The 15,006-nt window shown below is 59.7% G+C and overlaps 1 protein-coding gene across 8 annotated transcripts; it reads right to left on the reverse strand.

The window, feature by feature from the left end:
- Positions 1-1,435: 1,435 nt before the first annotated feature.
- Positions 1,436-14,139, reverse strand: KCNC3 (potassium voltage-gated channel subfamily C member 3). 8 transcript variants are annotated; one of them, XR_006775758.2, is made up of 6 exons: positions 13,255-14,139; positions 7,895-9,002; positions 6,178-6,369; positions 5,803-5,899; positions 2,884-2,943; positions 1,777-1,841 (listed from the first exon to the last, which is right to left on the reverse strand). XR_006775758.2 is itself a non-coding variant. In XM_087871153.1 (5 exons), the coding sequence occupies exons 1-4, from the start codon at positions 14,137-14,139 to the stop codon at positions 5,826-5,828; spliced, it is 2,259 nt and encodes a 752-aa protein (XP_087727279.1). In that variant the 3' UTR covers positions 1,714-1,841; positions 5,803-5,825. The 8 variants fall into 8 exon arrangements, 6 of the variants coding, with proteins under 6 accessions (XP_087727280.1, XP_087727279.1, XP_087727277.1 ...); XR_015728174.1 differs by having other exon boundaries at positions 5,803-5,929; XM_087871153.1 differs by lacking the exon at positions 2,884-2,943 and having other exon boundaries at positions 1,714-1,841.
- Positions 14,140-15,006: the final 867 nt, after the last annotated feature.

Consider the following 15,006-nt stretch of genomic DNA (forward strand, 5'->3'; position numbering starts at 1 on the left):
GAGCCAGGATGGGATATGAGAAATGATCTTCCACCCGCGAGCATGTTAAGACAAGGGATGCTGGGGAAGGGCGGGCTGGGATTCCAGCCCCGGTAGGCTTATCGTTTCCCAAGCTTCTGATGTTCCAGTGTCCCTTGATGGGGGTACAGCCTCTGCTTTAAGTGGAAACACTCTACCCTAAATAAATGGTGTCTGTGCCAGGCAGCAGTATCTGAACTTACCGGCTTCTGAGCAAGATGCCGTAAAAGACAAAACTTTTCAGATTAAGTGTCCTCGTACTGCCTAAAACCTTAGCACATCACCAGGGATACAAATATAACCCTCTGGGAAACACTGATGTCCATGAAGAAGGTCCCTTTTGGGCACCATTTAAGGGGAGGGGCTCTTGGAAGAGGCAGGGCTAGGCATAAGAAAGGGGATGCCCGGGGAAGGTCTGGTTCCCTGGAATCGCAGACAGGTTGAGCCTATCTTGGAAATTCTAGCATCAGGAGAACCTGAGGTGGATGTCTGATGTCAGAGTTTTGGGGATATCTGGAGGGGGGGAAGGCCTGAGGATTTGGGGGTGTCCAAGTGTGGGAAGGATTGGGAGCATCCCAAAGGCTGAAAGTGAGCTGAAGGGCTGGGTCAAGTCTTGGAGGTTGGAGGTGCTGGGATGCAGTCCAGGCAATGGGTGGGGCGGGGCTGGGGCAGCATCTGTATGCAGAGGTTAAGTCCCAGGACCCTGTGGGGATTTAGGGGATGCGGGGTGCCAGGGTTGGTCTCAGGAATTCCGGGTGCAGGTCTCATGTCCTGGCCATCTGGAGGGGGTGTTGGGGAATTTTGTGTGCTAGGGCCAGATCATCCCAGAAATTCTGAGATGGGAGGTCTGAGTCCATGCAGCAAGAATAGAGGCGAGCAGATCCCTTGAAGGGGGGGGGGGTGGATTGGGGAGGGATGAAAGGGTCACAATCACCAGAGGAATCCTCCTAAAGGCTGAGGGAGCAGCTGTCCGCAGCACAAGCCTCATGCCTCTGCTTCTACCATCTGAGCTCAGCTCGTTTTGGGGGCTTGAGTGACTGTTCCTCCTTCCCCCACATTGTTGCATATATATATATATATATATATATATATATATATATATATATATATATATATATATATATATATATATATTATCACATCAATGTGATGGGTTGCCCTCCTGGGGCGAAGGGTAGGAAGCTAGGAGACCCTCCCGTGGCCTAAAGGCCAGCCCGACCCTTGAGGTCCCCGCCCCCTTCCCAGACTGCCCCTTCCCTCGATCGCGCGGCATGTACCCCTGGCGGCTTATTGCTGAGGCGGAGTTGAAAGGCGAGGGGGGGTCCAGGTTGAGGGAGGCATGCAGAATAGGGGAGGCGCCCCAAAATGTAATTGGCATAATTTGGACGTATTTACAGGAGTTTATGGGAGCGGGATGTCCTATGGCTCATGGAGACCTGAGAAGGCTTTATTTGGGGGGGGGGGAGTTGGGGAGGGTTGGACTTTGGCTCCTCCCCCTCCATCCTGGGGGCCCAGGTGGGGGTGAGGGGTCCGGGGGTGTCTGCTGGCGTCGTCGTCTCGGTTGCATATTATTAATGACTTTTTGATTTAAAAAAAAAAAAACCCTTTCCCCCACCCCCCACCCCCAGCTCCTTTGACCTTCTTCCCTGTCACCCCCCGAGTCCCCCCACGGGGGGGAGGGGAGCGCTAGAGGATGGAGGGCAGGGTTGGGGGAGCGCGGCGGGCGGCCCTGGGAGAGCCAGGGGGAGTGGCAAGGGGCGCGAGGCGCAGGGACACCCCGCTCAGGCCCGCGATGCTGCTCAGGCTGCGGGATTTCTCGTAACCTGGGGGGAGGGGTCAGAAACACGGGAGGAAGCATGGAGATGGGGGTGCAGGGGAAAGTCCAACAGACAGAGCGACCCCAAGACAGGGAAGCAGGGGAGAAACGGCCGGAAGGGACAGGAGTTGGAGAGAGAATGAGAGACAGAGACAGGAAAAGTCAAGAGACAGAAAGAGGTTAAGCAGAGGGTCAGGGATAGAGACGGTGAGGGAGACAGAGGGGATGAGAAACAGAGACAGTCAGACACCAAGACATAGCAAGACAGATGGCAGAGGCAGAGAGATGGACAGAGGCGGACCAAGGAGATGGAGAGAGAGGTGAACAAATTGGACAGTCAGTCAGCATCAAGGAGAAAGGTTCAGACATGGGGAGGGGGGAGAGACTCAGGGTTAGGAGGCAGGGTGGCACCCACCGAGCCTCCCTCACCCCAACCCCACCGCAGCCCGCTCCCACCTCCCCTCCCCCTCCCCCGTTGGCCCCCTTATCTGAGGCAAAAAGGTGGGGGGCAGCAAGGCAGATGGTGGGCAGCACGGGCACGGGGAGGGAGCTCGGTGGAATGCATGTAGGGGGGAGCAGCCGGTGCGAGGTCTCAGGAGGGCTCGGGGTGGGGGCTGACCTAGTTGTGGGGAAAGGGGGAAAGGCAGGTGATGGGGCTGTGAGGGGCGGAAAGGAGCAAAAGCTGGCAGTGCCCCCCGGGGGGCTGGAGAGCAATCTGAGGCGGGCAAGGCTCACCTGAAGGTTGTAATGGGGTATCTTTAAAGGGTCATGAAGTCTTGAGGTGGAAACTTTCTGATAGGAAGGTTCTGACAGTGTCTTGACAGCCAAAGGGATCTAAGACTGGGGAGTATGTGTGTGGTTTCTTGAAAGCTTGGAAAGATCTCAGAGTTCTGCCAGTGTCTGGGGGAAGTTCTAGTGCTTCTCTAGGCGATGCCAAGAGGTCTGTCTGGATGAGGGCGTCTTGACCAGGGGAGAGGGGGACTGGGGGGCGGGGGTTGGAAGCCCAGTATCTTGGGGACACCCCCTCCCAGCCATTCCCAATTGCTAACCTGGGGGGAAGGGGCAGGGGGGGACCGAGGGTCTCGCGAGGTCTCAGGCGGTGACAAGAGCTGGGGACAGAAATACACAGAGTCACGGCGGGGGGAGGGTGGTCAGGGGGAACCCCCCAACACAGCCTCACTGTTGGGGGGACGGAGAAACGCCGGAATTTCTTCCTCCTCTCTGGTGTTTTCCGGGGGAGGGGAGCAGTGAAATGGGGGCGGCCAGAGACATCAAATATGGAAGGAGCTTCCGAGGTGGCTGGGGGCGGGTGGGGAGGAGGGGGTGGGTGGGGAGGAGGACCAAGGAGGGGAAGAGGAGGGAAGGATGGGAAAGGGGGGGGAAGAGGTGTCAGGTCTGGGACTCAGGTGGTTGGTGTGAGAAGGCAAAGAAGGGAAGGGTCATGGGGTGGGCAAGGGGCGGGCCAGGGGGAAGGATCTCGGGAGAAGGAGTAGGGGGACAACAGTGGAGAGGGGTCACCCAGGAAAGGTAGAGAGAAAGGGAGGAGCTTGGAAGTGCAGGAGTGGAGAGGGATCCAGGACCTTGGGGCAGAGAACTCAGTCAGCCCCATCAGCTCCAGCCATTATTTGAGTTCAATGAATGGATTTTGGCATCAGAGGCAAGAGCAGCGGAGACCTCCACCCACCCACACCCACCCCACCCTCCCTCCCATTCCCAAATCCTCCCCACTCCCTCAGCCCCTCAGTTCTCTGGGGGGCCCATCTAGACCTAGGGGTGGGGAACAAAGGGTGGAAGAGGACTTGGTGCAAGCAGGGGGAGGGGTGAGGTGGGAGCAGGGAAGGGGGGGATAATGAGATGAAAATGATGGATGAATTGGGGGGATGGAGGGATGGAATGAGAGGAGCCAGTCCCTTTGGGACTAGGAGCCTGGAAGCCTGGGGTCTCATCCCTGTCTGCTGTGTGGCCGGGGCTGCTCATGGCCCCCATGAACTTCTGTGAAACAAGGGGCTTGAGACAAGGCTGTCCCTGGAGGCTCCCCCAGTCTCACGATCCCCCAGCATCTTCCTAGGCTGCAGGCAGGGATTCTTTGGGCTGTATCTCTGCGTTTCTAAAAAACATTCCACAGATGGCTGCTGATGGAGTAAGTGATAGATCAAGTGCCTTCAGACAGCTTCCCATCACTTTGAAGATCAAATCCAGCCTCTCACCACGGCCAGAAAGAACTCTCATGATCCTTCCCCCACCTACACTGTCTGGCACCCCTGTCGCCCAGTACTCAGTTCCAGCCACACTCCCCTCTTTGCTGTTCCTTTGACAAACCAAGCTCATCCCACCTCAGTACCCCCGGATCTTTGCACTTGCTGTTCCTTCTGCCCGGCCGGCCCTTTTCACCGTTCAGGTTTCTGTTACCTCCTCAAAAAGGCCTTTGCAGACGCCCCCTCATCTGAAGTGGCCAGAGTACTCATCTCATTCATTTGTTTGTTTGATTTTCTGCTTCCCCTGATCACGGGGTAGCAAACTTTTCCTGCAAAGGGCCAATTCCTAAATATATTCAGCTCTGGGGGCCACACGTTCTCCGTGGCAACTCTTCCAGTCTACTGTTGTAGCACGACAGTGGCTGTGTTCCAATAAAGCTTTATTTACAAAACAGCTCGGGGGCAGACTTGGCCCATGGGCTGAAGTGTGCCAATCCGTGCTCTAGCGCGTATGCTCTGGGACGGCGGATTCTTGCTTTGTGCACTGCCAAATCTCCAGTGCCTGGAACTGCGCCCTCAGTAATGAGTTGCTCAGTGAATGAATGGATGGATGGATGGAGGAAGCAAGCTCTATTCCTTAAGCTAGGGTTGCTATGAAGATTACAGAACACGTGCTCACTTCCTGGCATGAGATAAACGCTTGACCGTGTTTGATCGAAGATTCATCTACTACCTCGCCACTCTATCCCCCTCTTCTCCCCACCGCCAGTCCCCCAGCCCTGTCCCTCCCAACCCCTCCCTGATCCCTGACTCCCTCTACCTCGTCCCTTCATCTCCATCCCTGCACAGCCCTGAGCTGGACCCAGGTGGCATCCTCCCCCTGGACCTTCATCCCACCCTCCTCTCCAGCCTCCTGACCTCCGGTCTCCTGACCTCAGGTCCATCTGCACACAGCCCAGGGGTCGGCCTGCCCTCGCTGGGGCCCTAAACAAGGTCCTGGCGCTTCAGCCTAGCCCAGCTTTCCCGCCTGTCTCCCTGCCCGTCCCTAGTCTCCACAGCTTTGCTTGTGCTGGTCCCTCTCTGGTCGCCACCGTCTAATGGGATCACTTCTTCACTTGAGGTCAGGCTAACTCCAGACACCAGTGCCTTCTCTGCCACTTCCCTCCTACCCTGGGGAGTTTCACGTGTTCCTTGTACTGCGTGTCCCTGTGCTACCACCACTTCCACAGAGATCACCTCAAATAGGGACTTTCTAGGTCGGTGTCTGCCTCTCCCATCAAACTGGGAGCTCCTCCGGGGGCGGGGGGGCTGGTCTTCTTCCCTGTTGATTCCCTGTGCCTAGCCCCGCGCCGGGGATGTGCGGGTACTCTGTAGTCACTGGCCAATTCACAAGCGACTGGGTGAGGGACTGAGTCTTCCTCACCCCGGCTTGCACCCAGAAGTGTCCTGGGTGTGCACCCTGTTTTCTTAATTGAATTAAAAAAAACACCCGGGGGGAGGCAGGGAGAGAGATGTGAATGGTGGTGAGGAGGGGGGTCAGTCGTGAGGGCAGGGGAGGGAGGTCAGGCACATGGTGGGGAGGGCTGGGTTAGTTCTGGGGGGTTAGTGAGGGGCAGGGCAAGTCCTGGGCAGGTGGGTCAGTGTCGTGGCTGCAGGTTAATCAGATGGAGCTGTTCATAGTGAGGGGACGGGAGTCTCGGTCAGTGGGGGCTGCATGTTCTCAGAGGGGTTAGTCAGGAGGGAGGTGGGGAACAAAGGGTGGGGGCTACTTACCCCGGGGGGAGGGGATTCGTCCGCTAGGGGGATATCCAGGCTGCAGCGTTGGCGTTGAGGTCGGGCAAGAAGCTTGGGGGGCCTGGCTTACGCCAGTCTGGGGGGGGCAGTGGGGGAGCACCGATGGCTGGGGGTGGGGGAAGAGGCCAGAGGGTCCAGGGTGGGGTGGGGGGGAGATGGAGATGGAATAAAGACAGGTGAAGGGTCAGTGGTGAGGAAATTTGGGGGTGGGGTGGGGTCTGGGAGGAAGGGAATTTGGGGCCAGGGGATGGGGGAAGTCCAGCACCTCCTCCCCCATCTCCCTCTCCCCCCTCCCCTGAGGGAGGGAGAGAGAGAGAGGGAGGGTCCCAGGGGGGCCAGTGGAGGGCACCTCACCTTTCCGGATGGAGCCATCAGGGGAAGGGGCATAGTCGGTGAGGAGGAAGCAGGCTCGGTCCCGGCTATAGCGGCCTCGGCTCCCAGGGGTGATGGGGCTCTTGTCTTCCGGGGACATGGCGGGCTGGTCGATGGCTGGGCAGTCCTCGTGGGCAAGCGCAGCTGCAGCAGGGTCCCCATTGGGGCGGGGATCTGCACCGAGGGGTTCAGACAGAGACACAAAAGAGAGAGTGAGGTGTGGGAACTCAAGGCAGGGATGAGATTAGCAAGGACAGTGTTGGAGAATGTTGGGTGCCGGAAGTAGATGATTGAGGGGCAGGGTGTCTCGAGGAGGTGACAGGAGGGGTGCACAATTGGAAGCAGGGTGTCAGGGCATGTGCCTGCTGGGTTCAGGGAGCAGGTCATTGGGGGAGGGTGTTAAATGCTGGGAAGGACAACAGGGAGAGGGAAGGGTGGTCAGGGGTGGCTGTGGATGGAGGGTGTTGAGTGGTAGAAGTGGTGGTCGGGCCAGGTGTTGGGTGCTGGGAAAGGCAGGACTGGGGGGGGTGTTGGGTATTTGGAGGCTGTTTGGGAAGTTACCTTGGTGCTGGGAACAAGGCTGGGATAGAGTGCTGGGTGGGCAGTAGGTTAAAGTGAACTAAGTAGGGCAGGACTGGGGTGCGGTGTTGGTTTGGTAGGGTGCATGGGTTGGGTTGGGTTTGGAGGGATGGCTGGGGGATCTAAGAGGCTGGGAGGGAGCTGTTTAGGGAGGGTGCTGGGTGCTGGAAAGGGCACAGTGGGGAAGGGTTGGGAAGGTGACAGAGGAGGGAGGGGGGAGGTGGGGGTCCCCCAGGCTCTGACTTAAGCTATTTTTAATTGGTGTGAAACTGGGTCAGTGGCTGAGGGAGCAAGAGGAGGGCGGGGCGGCCCAGCTCCCTTTCTTGACCTACTTAAGTCATGGGGGTGGGGCCCCCCAGCCTCTCCCTGCTCTGGACTGCCGCCCCCAATCATCGCCTCAGAGACACAGACTCTCCGGGGGGGGGGGGGGGGGGCAACACTCGGTCAACTTTCTTCTCCCTCATCTCCTTGGCTTCACCTCTTCCTCTCAGCAGCCTCTGGGAGACCCTCAGATCCCGCTCAGGCTGCTGTCGGCAGAGCCAGAGACGGGCCCCTGGATCCCAAGTCACTGTCATGTGGCTGGTCCGCCCTCTGGGCCTATCTTCCTGGCCTCTATCTACCTCTGGGTTTTTAAGTCTCGTCTCTTCTCTTGGCCTCACTCTTATTAGAACCTGAACTCTCTGCCACTGACCCCCCACCTCTCCCTCCATTTGTCCTCTCTCTCCCGCTCTCAGTGATGATCGCTTGGTTTCTGACTGTTGCTTTTAGACTTTCTTCTCAGGGTCATCAGGAAGACTCAGATGCTGCCGCTGGCCCTTGGCCAGGTGTCTGAGAGGCCTGTGTTTCCCACGTTAGACCCTCTCCGTGCCTGTGTCTGAGTCCCCCTTGCTGGAGGCTGATTACTCTGCTCCCTGGTCCCCCGGAATATCTGTCTCTCCCAAAACTGTCTTTGTGCCTTTTCACTGACCTCAGCAATAACCATTTGCTCTTCCCTCTCCCCTCTGTCGTGACCCCCCCCCCAATCTCTCTTGACCTCCTTCCCCTCCAAACCTCTCGGCCTCCTCCCACGGGTCTCTGCCTGCGCTGCCCCCCACCCCCACCCCTCATGCACCCTTCTCACCTGCCCGGTTGATCTCAATGACTTCCTCCTGAGCCAATGGGCAAGGCTCCCCAGGGGCTGGCAGAGGAGGCAGCCCCATGATCCCGAGCCCACCCGCTCCCCCCCTGAGCAGCCCGGGGTGCGTGTGGGGGCCCGGGGGGTAGGCCCCAGCCACAGTCACCCCCACAGAGGGTGGGGTGATGGGGGGCGGGGGGCTGATGCCGCCGCTGCCGTGGTGGGGGTGGTGCGGGGGTGGCGGGGGAGGGTCGGGCTTGCAGTAGTTTGGAGAGCCGGGCTGCGGCGGGCGGGGGATGTGTTTGTTCTTCTTCTTGGGCAGCTTCTGCTTGGCCATGGCCAGCGAGTAGTACATGCCAAAGTTGTTGACAATGACGGGCACGGGCATGGCGATGGTGAGCACCCCCGCCAGGGCACACAGCGCCCCGACCAGCATCCCCGACCACGTCTTGGGGTACATGTCTCCGTAGCCCAGGGTCGTCATGGTGACCACGGCCCACCAGAAGCCGATGGGGATGTTCTTGAAGTAGGTGTGGTTGGAGCCCAGGATGTCGTCGGGGTCCGCGCCGATGCGCTCGGCGTAGTAGATCATGGTGGCGAAGATGAGCACGCCCAGCGCCAGGAAGATGATGAGCAGCAGGAACTCGTTGGTGCTGGCGCGCAGCGTGTGGCCCAGCACGCGCAGCCCCACAAAGTGGCGCGTGAGCTTGAAGATGCGCAGGATTCGGACGAAGCGGACGACCCGCAGGAAGCCCAGCACGTCTTTAGCAGCCTTGGAGCTGAGGCCCGAGAGGCCCACCTCGAGATAGAAGGGCAAGATGGCCACGCAGTCGATGATGTTGAGGCTGCTCTTGAGAAATTCCACCTTGTCCGGGCAGAAGGTGATACGCATGAGGAACTCGAAGGTGAACCAGACCACGCACACGCCCTCCACGTAGGTCAGGAAGGGCTCCGTCTCCACCTCCACATTGGTGATGTTCTCCGGCGGAGCCCCGGGGATCGGGGAGGCCTGTGTCACCGTCTTGTTGCTGATATGGATGAAGCCTTCGTGCGTCTCCAGGCAGAAGGTGGTTATGGAGATGAGGATGAAGAAGAGGGAGGCGAAAGCCACATACTGTGAGGCAGAGCAGGAGAGAGAGGGCGAAAGGTGACCCAGGCATCTGGTCAACCAGCCATAGCCACAAGACCCTCCCAGCGGCCCCTTTGCCCAGCCCCAAACTCCAGGGAGATGCAGGAGCCCCAACCCCATGCCTCCATCACAGCCTGCTTCCTGCTGTCCCTGCTGACGCTTGAGAAAGGGGAGGGAAAGGATCAGCGGCAGCTGTCCCCAGCCTGGGATAGGAGCTGGCTCCGGCAGTGGCAGCAGATGGGCAACTGTTTTCATGGAAACGGCAATTTCTGGTCCTTTACTCTGTCTCCTAGACCACTTCCCCACACCCTGTGTCCCATCGCAGGACTCCCCAGCAGGGTCCAAGGATTCTGGGGGGAGGGATGGGATGGGGTAGGGGGAGACCAAGATCACCCACCCTCTGTGTATCAGAGGCTTTGGAGCTCGGCTTGGAGCCAAGGGACGGGGAAAGGGAGAAGGTGGGTGGGGAGGCAGAATCCCCAAGACGGTTGAGAAAGCCTAGATTTGAATTCAGCTTTTCTCCTTGCCTAATTTGGGCAAGGGGATTAAGCTTTCCACACCTCAGGTTTTTTAACAGATTATTATGAGAATTATATTAGATGAGTATACAAAAGTCCTGTCTCCAGAAACAGGGCTTAGCCTAGTGTCTGGAAGTCAGTAAGAAAATGTGAGCTCCTATTAGGGTAAGCGGGCATCAGTTAGCTGGGGGTAAGGTCAAGGCCTTCAGAGAGGAGCCAGGGCTTAAGGACCCTGGTCCCAATATCCAGCCCCAGAGAAGGGAGAAAGCTGTGTGTCACCCTCACCCAGAGAGCACAGCAAAGGACTAGAACCAGAGAGCACAGCAAAGGACTAGAACCAGAGAAGGGTGTTATGGCCATAAATAGGAAAAGTGAAGGGTCAAGTCTGCAAAAATTGAAAAGGATAGAAGCAAGGAGGGTTGGGGTTTCAGGCTCTGGAGAGGAAGGGAGGGTCAGGGGCTGAAGTGTCAGGGGAGATGGCGGAGCTAGGGCCATAGAGGTGAGGAAGCTTTAGCCAAAAGTGCAGAGAAGGCGGGGGGGGGGGGGCCACACATGGGTTATTTCAAGATGGGGAGGACCAGAGTCCTGCACGCAACGGTGTGGATTTTGAAGAAAACCTTGAGGAGCAGGGTGCGGTCAAGACCTTAGAGAAGGAAGGGGACAGAGCTGACCCCTGGAGATGACAATGGGCTTCATCAATTATGCAGAGAGAAGGAAAGAGTGGGGTTAGTGCCTTGCAGGGAGAAGGAGACTGGTGTTAAGGCGAAGAGCGGCTTTAATCAGTTGGGTAGAGGAGGAAGGAGGGCCTGGGTAGCTTGAGTTTTAATCAGGGATGCAGAGAAAAGTGGGGGCCCAGGCTCCGACTGCAGACAGGATCCTAGACCTTGGGGTGAGCTGGGGGCCAACACAGCCCCTCAGCCACTCCCCTTCCTCCACAGGGCTGGGAGGCGGGGTCTGGGCTTGGGAAGGCTCAACTTTAACCTGAAGTGCAGAGCAGAGAGGTGGGCCCGAGTCTGCCGCAGACAGTGCCCTGAACCTTGGGGTGGGTTGGGGTCAGCGCTGTCTCTCTCTGCCCCGCCCCCTCCTCGTTTCTCCGCAGTGGTTTAAGAGGCCAGAGGCCGCCGCACAGCGCATGCCCGGTGCTTCCCCGCCCCCTCCGAGACGGGTGCGCGGCGCAGGCTGCGGCACCGCAGTGGGGGCGGGCCGGCCGGGCCGGGGGGCGGGGCGCGCCCTCGGCCAGCACCTCGGCCAGCTCCCCCGCCGCAGTGCGCAGCCGCCGCGGCTGAGAGCGGTCTTAACCCCTCCCGGGCCGGAGTAGAGCAAGCAGGACGCAGCCGCAGTGCCGCCGCTTCGGAACGGAAGGCCTCGGGCCAGGAGTTTAACTCCTTCCCTCCCAAAGCAAGGAAGGAAAGGTGGGCACCCGCTGCAGTGCGCAGCTGTAGAGGCTGGACAGCGTCGGGACTAGTTTAACCCCTTGCCCCCAGGTGGTTCAAAAGCAGAAGGGGCAGGAGGGCCAGGAGTCCCTGTAAGAAGGAAAGGAAAAATTACGGGGAGGGGAGCGAGGATAAGGTGGGGCCGTACTCTCCACGTTGCATTGGCCTCTGCTCCCAACTCTGTCAAACTCTCTCACTTGTAGGCTGGAAAGTACTTGGCAATCCGACACTCAAAAACCATTTGTGGAGTAAGTGAGTGACAACCTCCCCCCCGCCCCGTAACTGTCCCGGACCCCTGGTCTCACCTCAGCACCCTTCAATGGGGTCACGAGAGAAGGGCGCCCCAGGCCATGGGGGAGGAGGCCACTCAGAGGCCGAGGGGGCAATTAGGGCCAAGTCCCTTCGGAACCTCCTCCTCCCCACCTCCCCCCACCCAGCCCCAAATCTCGCCAACTCAGCGCTTCCCGGGACCAAACTTTATGCGGTGCCTCTAGGTTCCCCCCCCCCCCTTTGCTCCCTCCCCTGGCGCGAATGCGGCACTGCGGCTCCGCGTCCTTCCCGGCCCAGGACACGGCACGGTGGGGGGAGGGAGCGGACCGGTTCCTCCGGGTGTTTGGGTCCCCGGGAGGCTAGGAGGGGGCCCCGGAGTTGTTCCTGTTTCCCCTCCTTTCTGATCCCCCCCATTTTGAGCTGTTCCCCTCTCTTCCAACACAGGGAGGAAGTTAGTAGGAGGACGAGGTTCAAGGGAGAACAAAGGGGGAGGGTAACTATTTAGCCTAGGAAGTTAGATATGGTTGAAGGAAGTTTCTTGGGGAAGAAGAAGGGAGCTTGGGAAAAATCTGGCATTTCAAGGGAGATAAGGCTAGAGTGTGGGCTCTCTGGTTCACTTTGGGGTAGGGGAGCAGAGGGGCCCAGTCCTGGGGTTTGGATGGGGGGGTAGGGAGCTTGGGGAAAGGGGCGTGAGCAAGGCTGGGGTAGGGGCCAGTGGAAAGATACCAAGGCAGAGTGGAAAGAATTGGGAGCTATTCTGAGAAGGAAGTTTTGGGACAGATAAGGGGGGGGGGGGGAGTCCCAAAGATTGAAGTTCAGTAAAGTTCTGGAACAGGAGGAAAAGTCAACTGATTGACTTGGAAAAGGACCGGGAGGCTCTGGTTGGGGGATCCCAGAGATAAAGAGTGGGAAGGGAGAAGAAGCTGGGAGAATCTGTGGATGAAGAAGAAGGCATATGGGAGCTTCTGGAGAGGAAAGACATATTATGGGGGCTCAAGACTCTTCTGGAGACACTGAGGAGGAGTGTGAAAGGCTTGGGGGAAGTCTGGAGCTTTATAGGGAAAGTCCTTGGGATGGGAGTTGGCGTGGAGGATGCAGGAAGAGATTTGCACACAGAGATACACAGGAGACTGGAAAGGGTCCCAGGAGGGAAGGCTCCCCAAGAGTCCGTGTTGCAGTAGGGGGAGGGGGAAAGTGTGCTAGCCAGAACAAGTGGTTTGGGGATTCACAGGGGTCCAGGAGGCTCTGAGATTGAGGCAGAGTCTTCTAAGACTCTGAGAACAGAAGTGGGGTTCAAAAATAGCCAGAAGACTCAAACTTGGAGAGAGGGGGAGGTGTGGGGAGAGGGGCATAGGGAGAAAGAATCAGGGAGGTGTTGGGAGAATTTGAGGGACTGAGGGTTGGAAAAGGGGCTTCAGAGGAGCTGCAGGGGGCAGGGAAAGTCGGGGGCAGTGTTCACAGGGTCTGGGATGCTGAAGGTTAAGAAGGGAGGTCTTCTGAGGGTCTGGGGATGGTCCAAGAAACTGAGGGCTGCAGAGGGGTTCTCTAGGGGTCTGAAGGGTGACCAAGAGAGGCGAAAAGTATTTACAGGGGCTCAGAAGACTCGGGGCTGGAGGAAGTTCTTCTGAGGGTCTCAGATGAGTCTAGGAAAGGAGGTAGTGAGGTTGTTCAGAGAAGCCCAGGAGATTCACAGTGGGGTCAGAAGTTTCTAAGAGTCCCGGGTAGCCTAGGGAAGCCGGGTGGGGTTTGGAGGGATATGGGGGATTCTGAAGGTTGCGGAAGCGTCTTCCGAAAATCTGGGGATGGCAGGGAGAGGGGGGTGTGTTCAGAAAAGTACAGGAGACTCGGGGTTGGAGAAAGAGGCTTCTCTAGAAGAGCCTGGGAGGCCCAGAGACCAGGAAGACCAGGAGGGGCTGGGACGGCCCAAGGGATTCTGAAGGTTAGGATGCGGCACTCCTAAAGGGCTGGGATCTCCAGGAAAGAGGGGAGGGATGGGGGCTCCGAGAGCGCGCTCACCCTGGCGGCCCGCGACGAGTAGGGGTCCTCGAAGAGCGCCCACACGCGGGGCTGCCAGCGGCGCCACCACGTGCCGCCTGCGCCGCCCGCGCCCCCTGGCGGCCCCCCGGCGCCGCCGCCCGCGTCCTGGAAGCAGAGGCGCTTGAGCTCGCCGCCCGCGCCGTCCAAGCCGCCGCCGCCCGCACCCGCCTCGTCGTCCAGGCCCGCGTCGTGGGCGCCAGCGGCGTTGGTGGCGTTGGCTGCCCCCGCTGGGTCCGGAGCCTCGAAGGAGTCGAGCGCCTCTTCGGCGTCGCGGTGCTGTCGGTAGGTCATCCAGCAGCAGGCCTCCACGTCGGTCTCGTCGATGCCCCAGAAGCCGAGCTCCTCCTCGAAAAGCGGCCCGCACACGTCGGCCGGACAGTGCAGCTTGCCTGTGCGGTAGTAGTTGAGCACGTAGGCGAAGACTCCCGGGTGTCGGTCAAAGAAGAACTCGTCGGCGCCAGGATCGTAGTCGAAGCGCGCCGCCGCCTCGGGCTCCGTCAGGCCGGCCAGCCGCGTCCCCGGCAGGGTGCGCAGCGTCGAGCGGTACGTCTCATGGCGCACGCCGCCCACGTTGATCACGATCTTGCCGCTGTCGCCACCGCCGCCGCCGTGCCGCCCCATGGCCGCCGCCGGCAGCCCGGGGCATGGCTCGGCGCGCCGGCCCCCGGGCCCGCGAGGTGCCGGGGGGCCCGCCGAGGACGCGGCGGGGCCGGGCTGCGCAGACTGCTGCTGCTGCAGCGGCGGCGGGGTCGGCGGCGGGGGCAGCGGCGGCGGGGACTCGGGCGGCTGCGGCGGTGGCGCCGGCTGCTGCTTGCTGGCCCCCTGGCGCCCGCGGAAGGACGAGACGCAGACTGAGCTCAGCATTGGACGGGGGGCGGGGCGGGAGGGGCGGGCCGTAGGGGGCGGGGCCGCAGGGGGAGAGGCAGACAGGATTGGGTGGAGGAGGCGACGAGTGGAGAGGGCGGGGCCTCAGTGGGGGAGGAACAGAACTGATTGGTCTGGGGGAGGTAGGGCGGGGCTGAGGCAGGGAGAAGGTCGGGGACTCCGCACAGCCTAGCTGGACGGGGCGGGGCTGCAGGTGAAGCACACCGATTGGATCTTTCCGAGAGAAGGGGCGGGAGAGCGAGGTGTTGAGGGGGCGGGACCGGCAACTAACGCTGCCGAGCTGGGCAGCACTGGGAAAACGGAGGAGGTGGGACTAGATAGAGATCTGATTGAACTGAAAAAAGGAGCGGGTGCGGCGGAGGAAGGGGACACGTCCAAACTATTTAAAGGCTTCTGACTGGCATGGGGGAAACGGTCCTGATTGGACAGAGAAAGGACCTAAAGAGCTGGCAAGCAGGACCCGGTGGGGAGGGGCGGATGGAGACAGCCTGCTTAGGCTCCTAACTTCGCTTTGTCGCGGCAGGGCGGATCTTAAGAAGAGGCAGGGCCTGAGAAAGTTAGAAACAGTCCTAATTGGGCTGGGAGAGTGAGGGGGCGAGACTGAACGAGGGGCGGGAACTGGAAATGGAGAGTGCCGAGTACTTTCGCGCGAATGGCACTAGGCTGGACTGAACGGAGGAATAGAGACTGAGACCCAGTGAGGAGGAGTGTACATAAACGAGGCCTGGAAACCTGAGAACGTCTGGTCTCTTAGTCCTGGTTAGGACTAAGAAAGGGGGCGAAGTAAGGGAGGGGAAGGGCCGGGGCTCCAAGCTTGGACTGGTTAGACAGGGCTGGGCCTGGAGA

Source organism: Ursus americanus, chromosome 21 (assembly GCF_024610735.1).
Source record: "Ursus americanus isolate L20-20 chromosome 21, mUrsAme1.1.p, whole genome shotgun sequence".
NCBI classification, from domain to species: domain Eukaryota; kingdom Metazoa; phylum Chordata; class Mammalia; order Carnivora; family Ursidae; genus Ursus; species Ursus americanus.

Excerpts from the sequence above, each read along its gene's own strand:
- KCNC3 (XM_087871154.1), bottom strand. The coding sequence starts at position 14,139 with ATGCTGAGCTCAGTCTGCGTCTCGTCCTTCCGCGGGCGCCAGGGGGCC. Across the intron at positions 9,003-13,254 it reads ACTCGTCGCGGGCCGCCAGG|TATGTGGCTTTCGCCTCCCT; the intron begins GTGAGCGCGCTC and ends TCTGCCTCACAG. Across the intron at positions 1,842-6,177 it reads TGATGGCTCCATCCGGAAAG|GTTACGAGAAATCCCGCAGC; the intron begins GTGAGGTGCCCT and ends CCCTCCCCCCAG.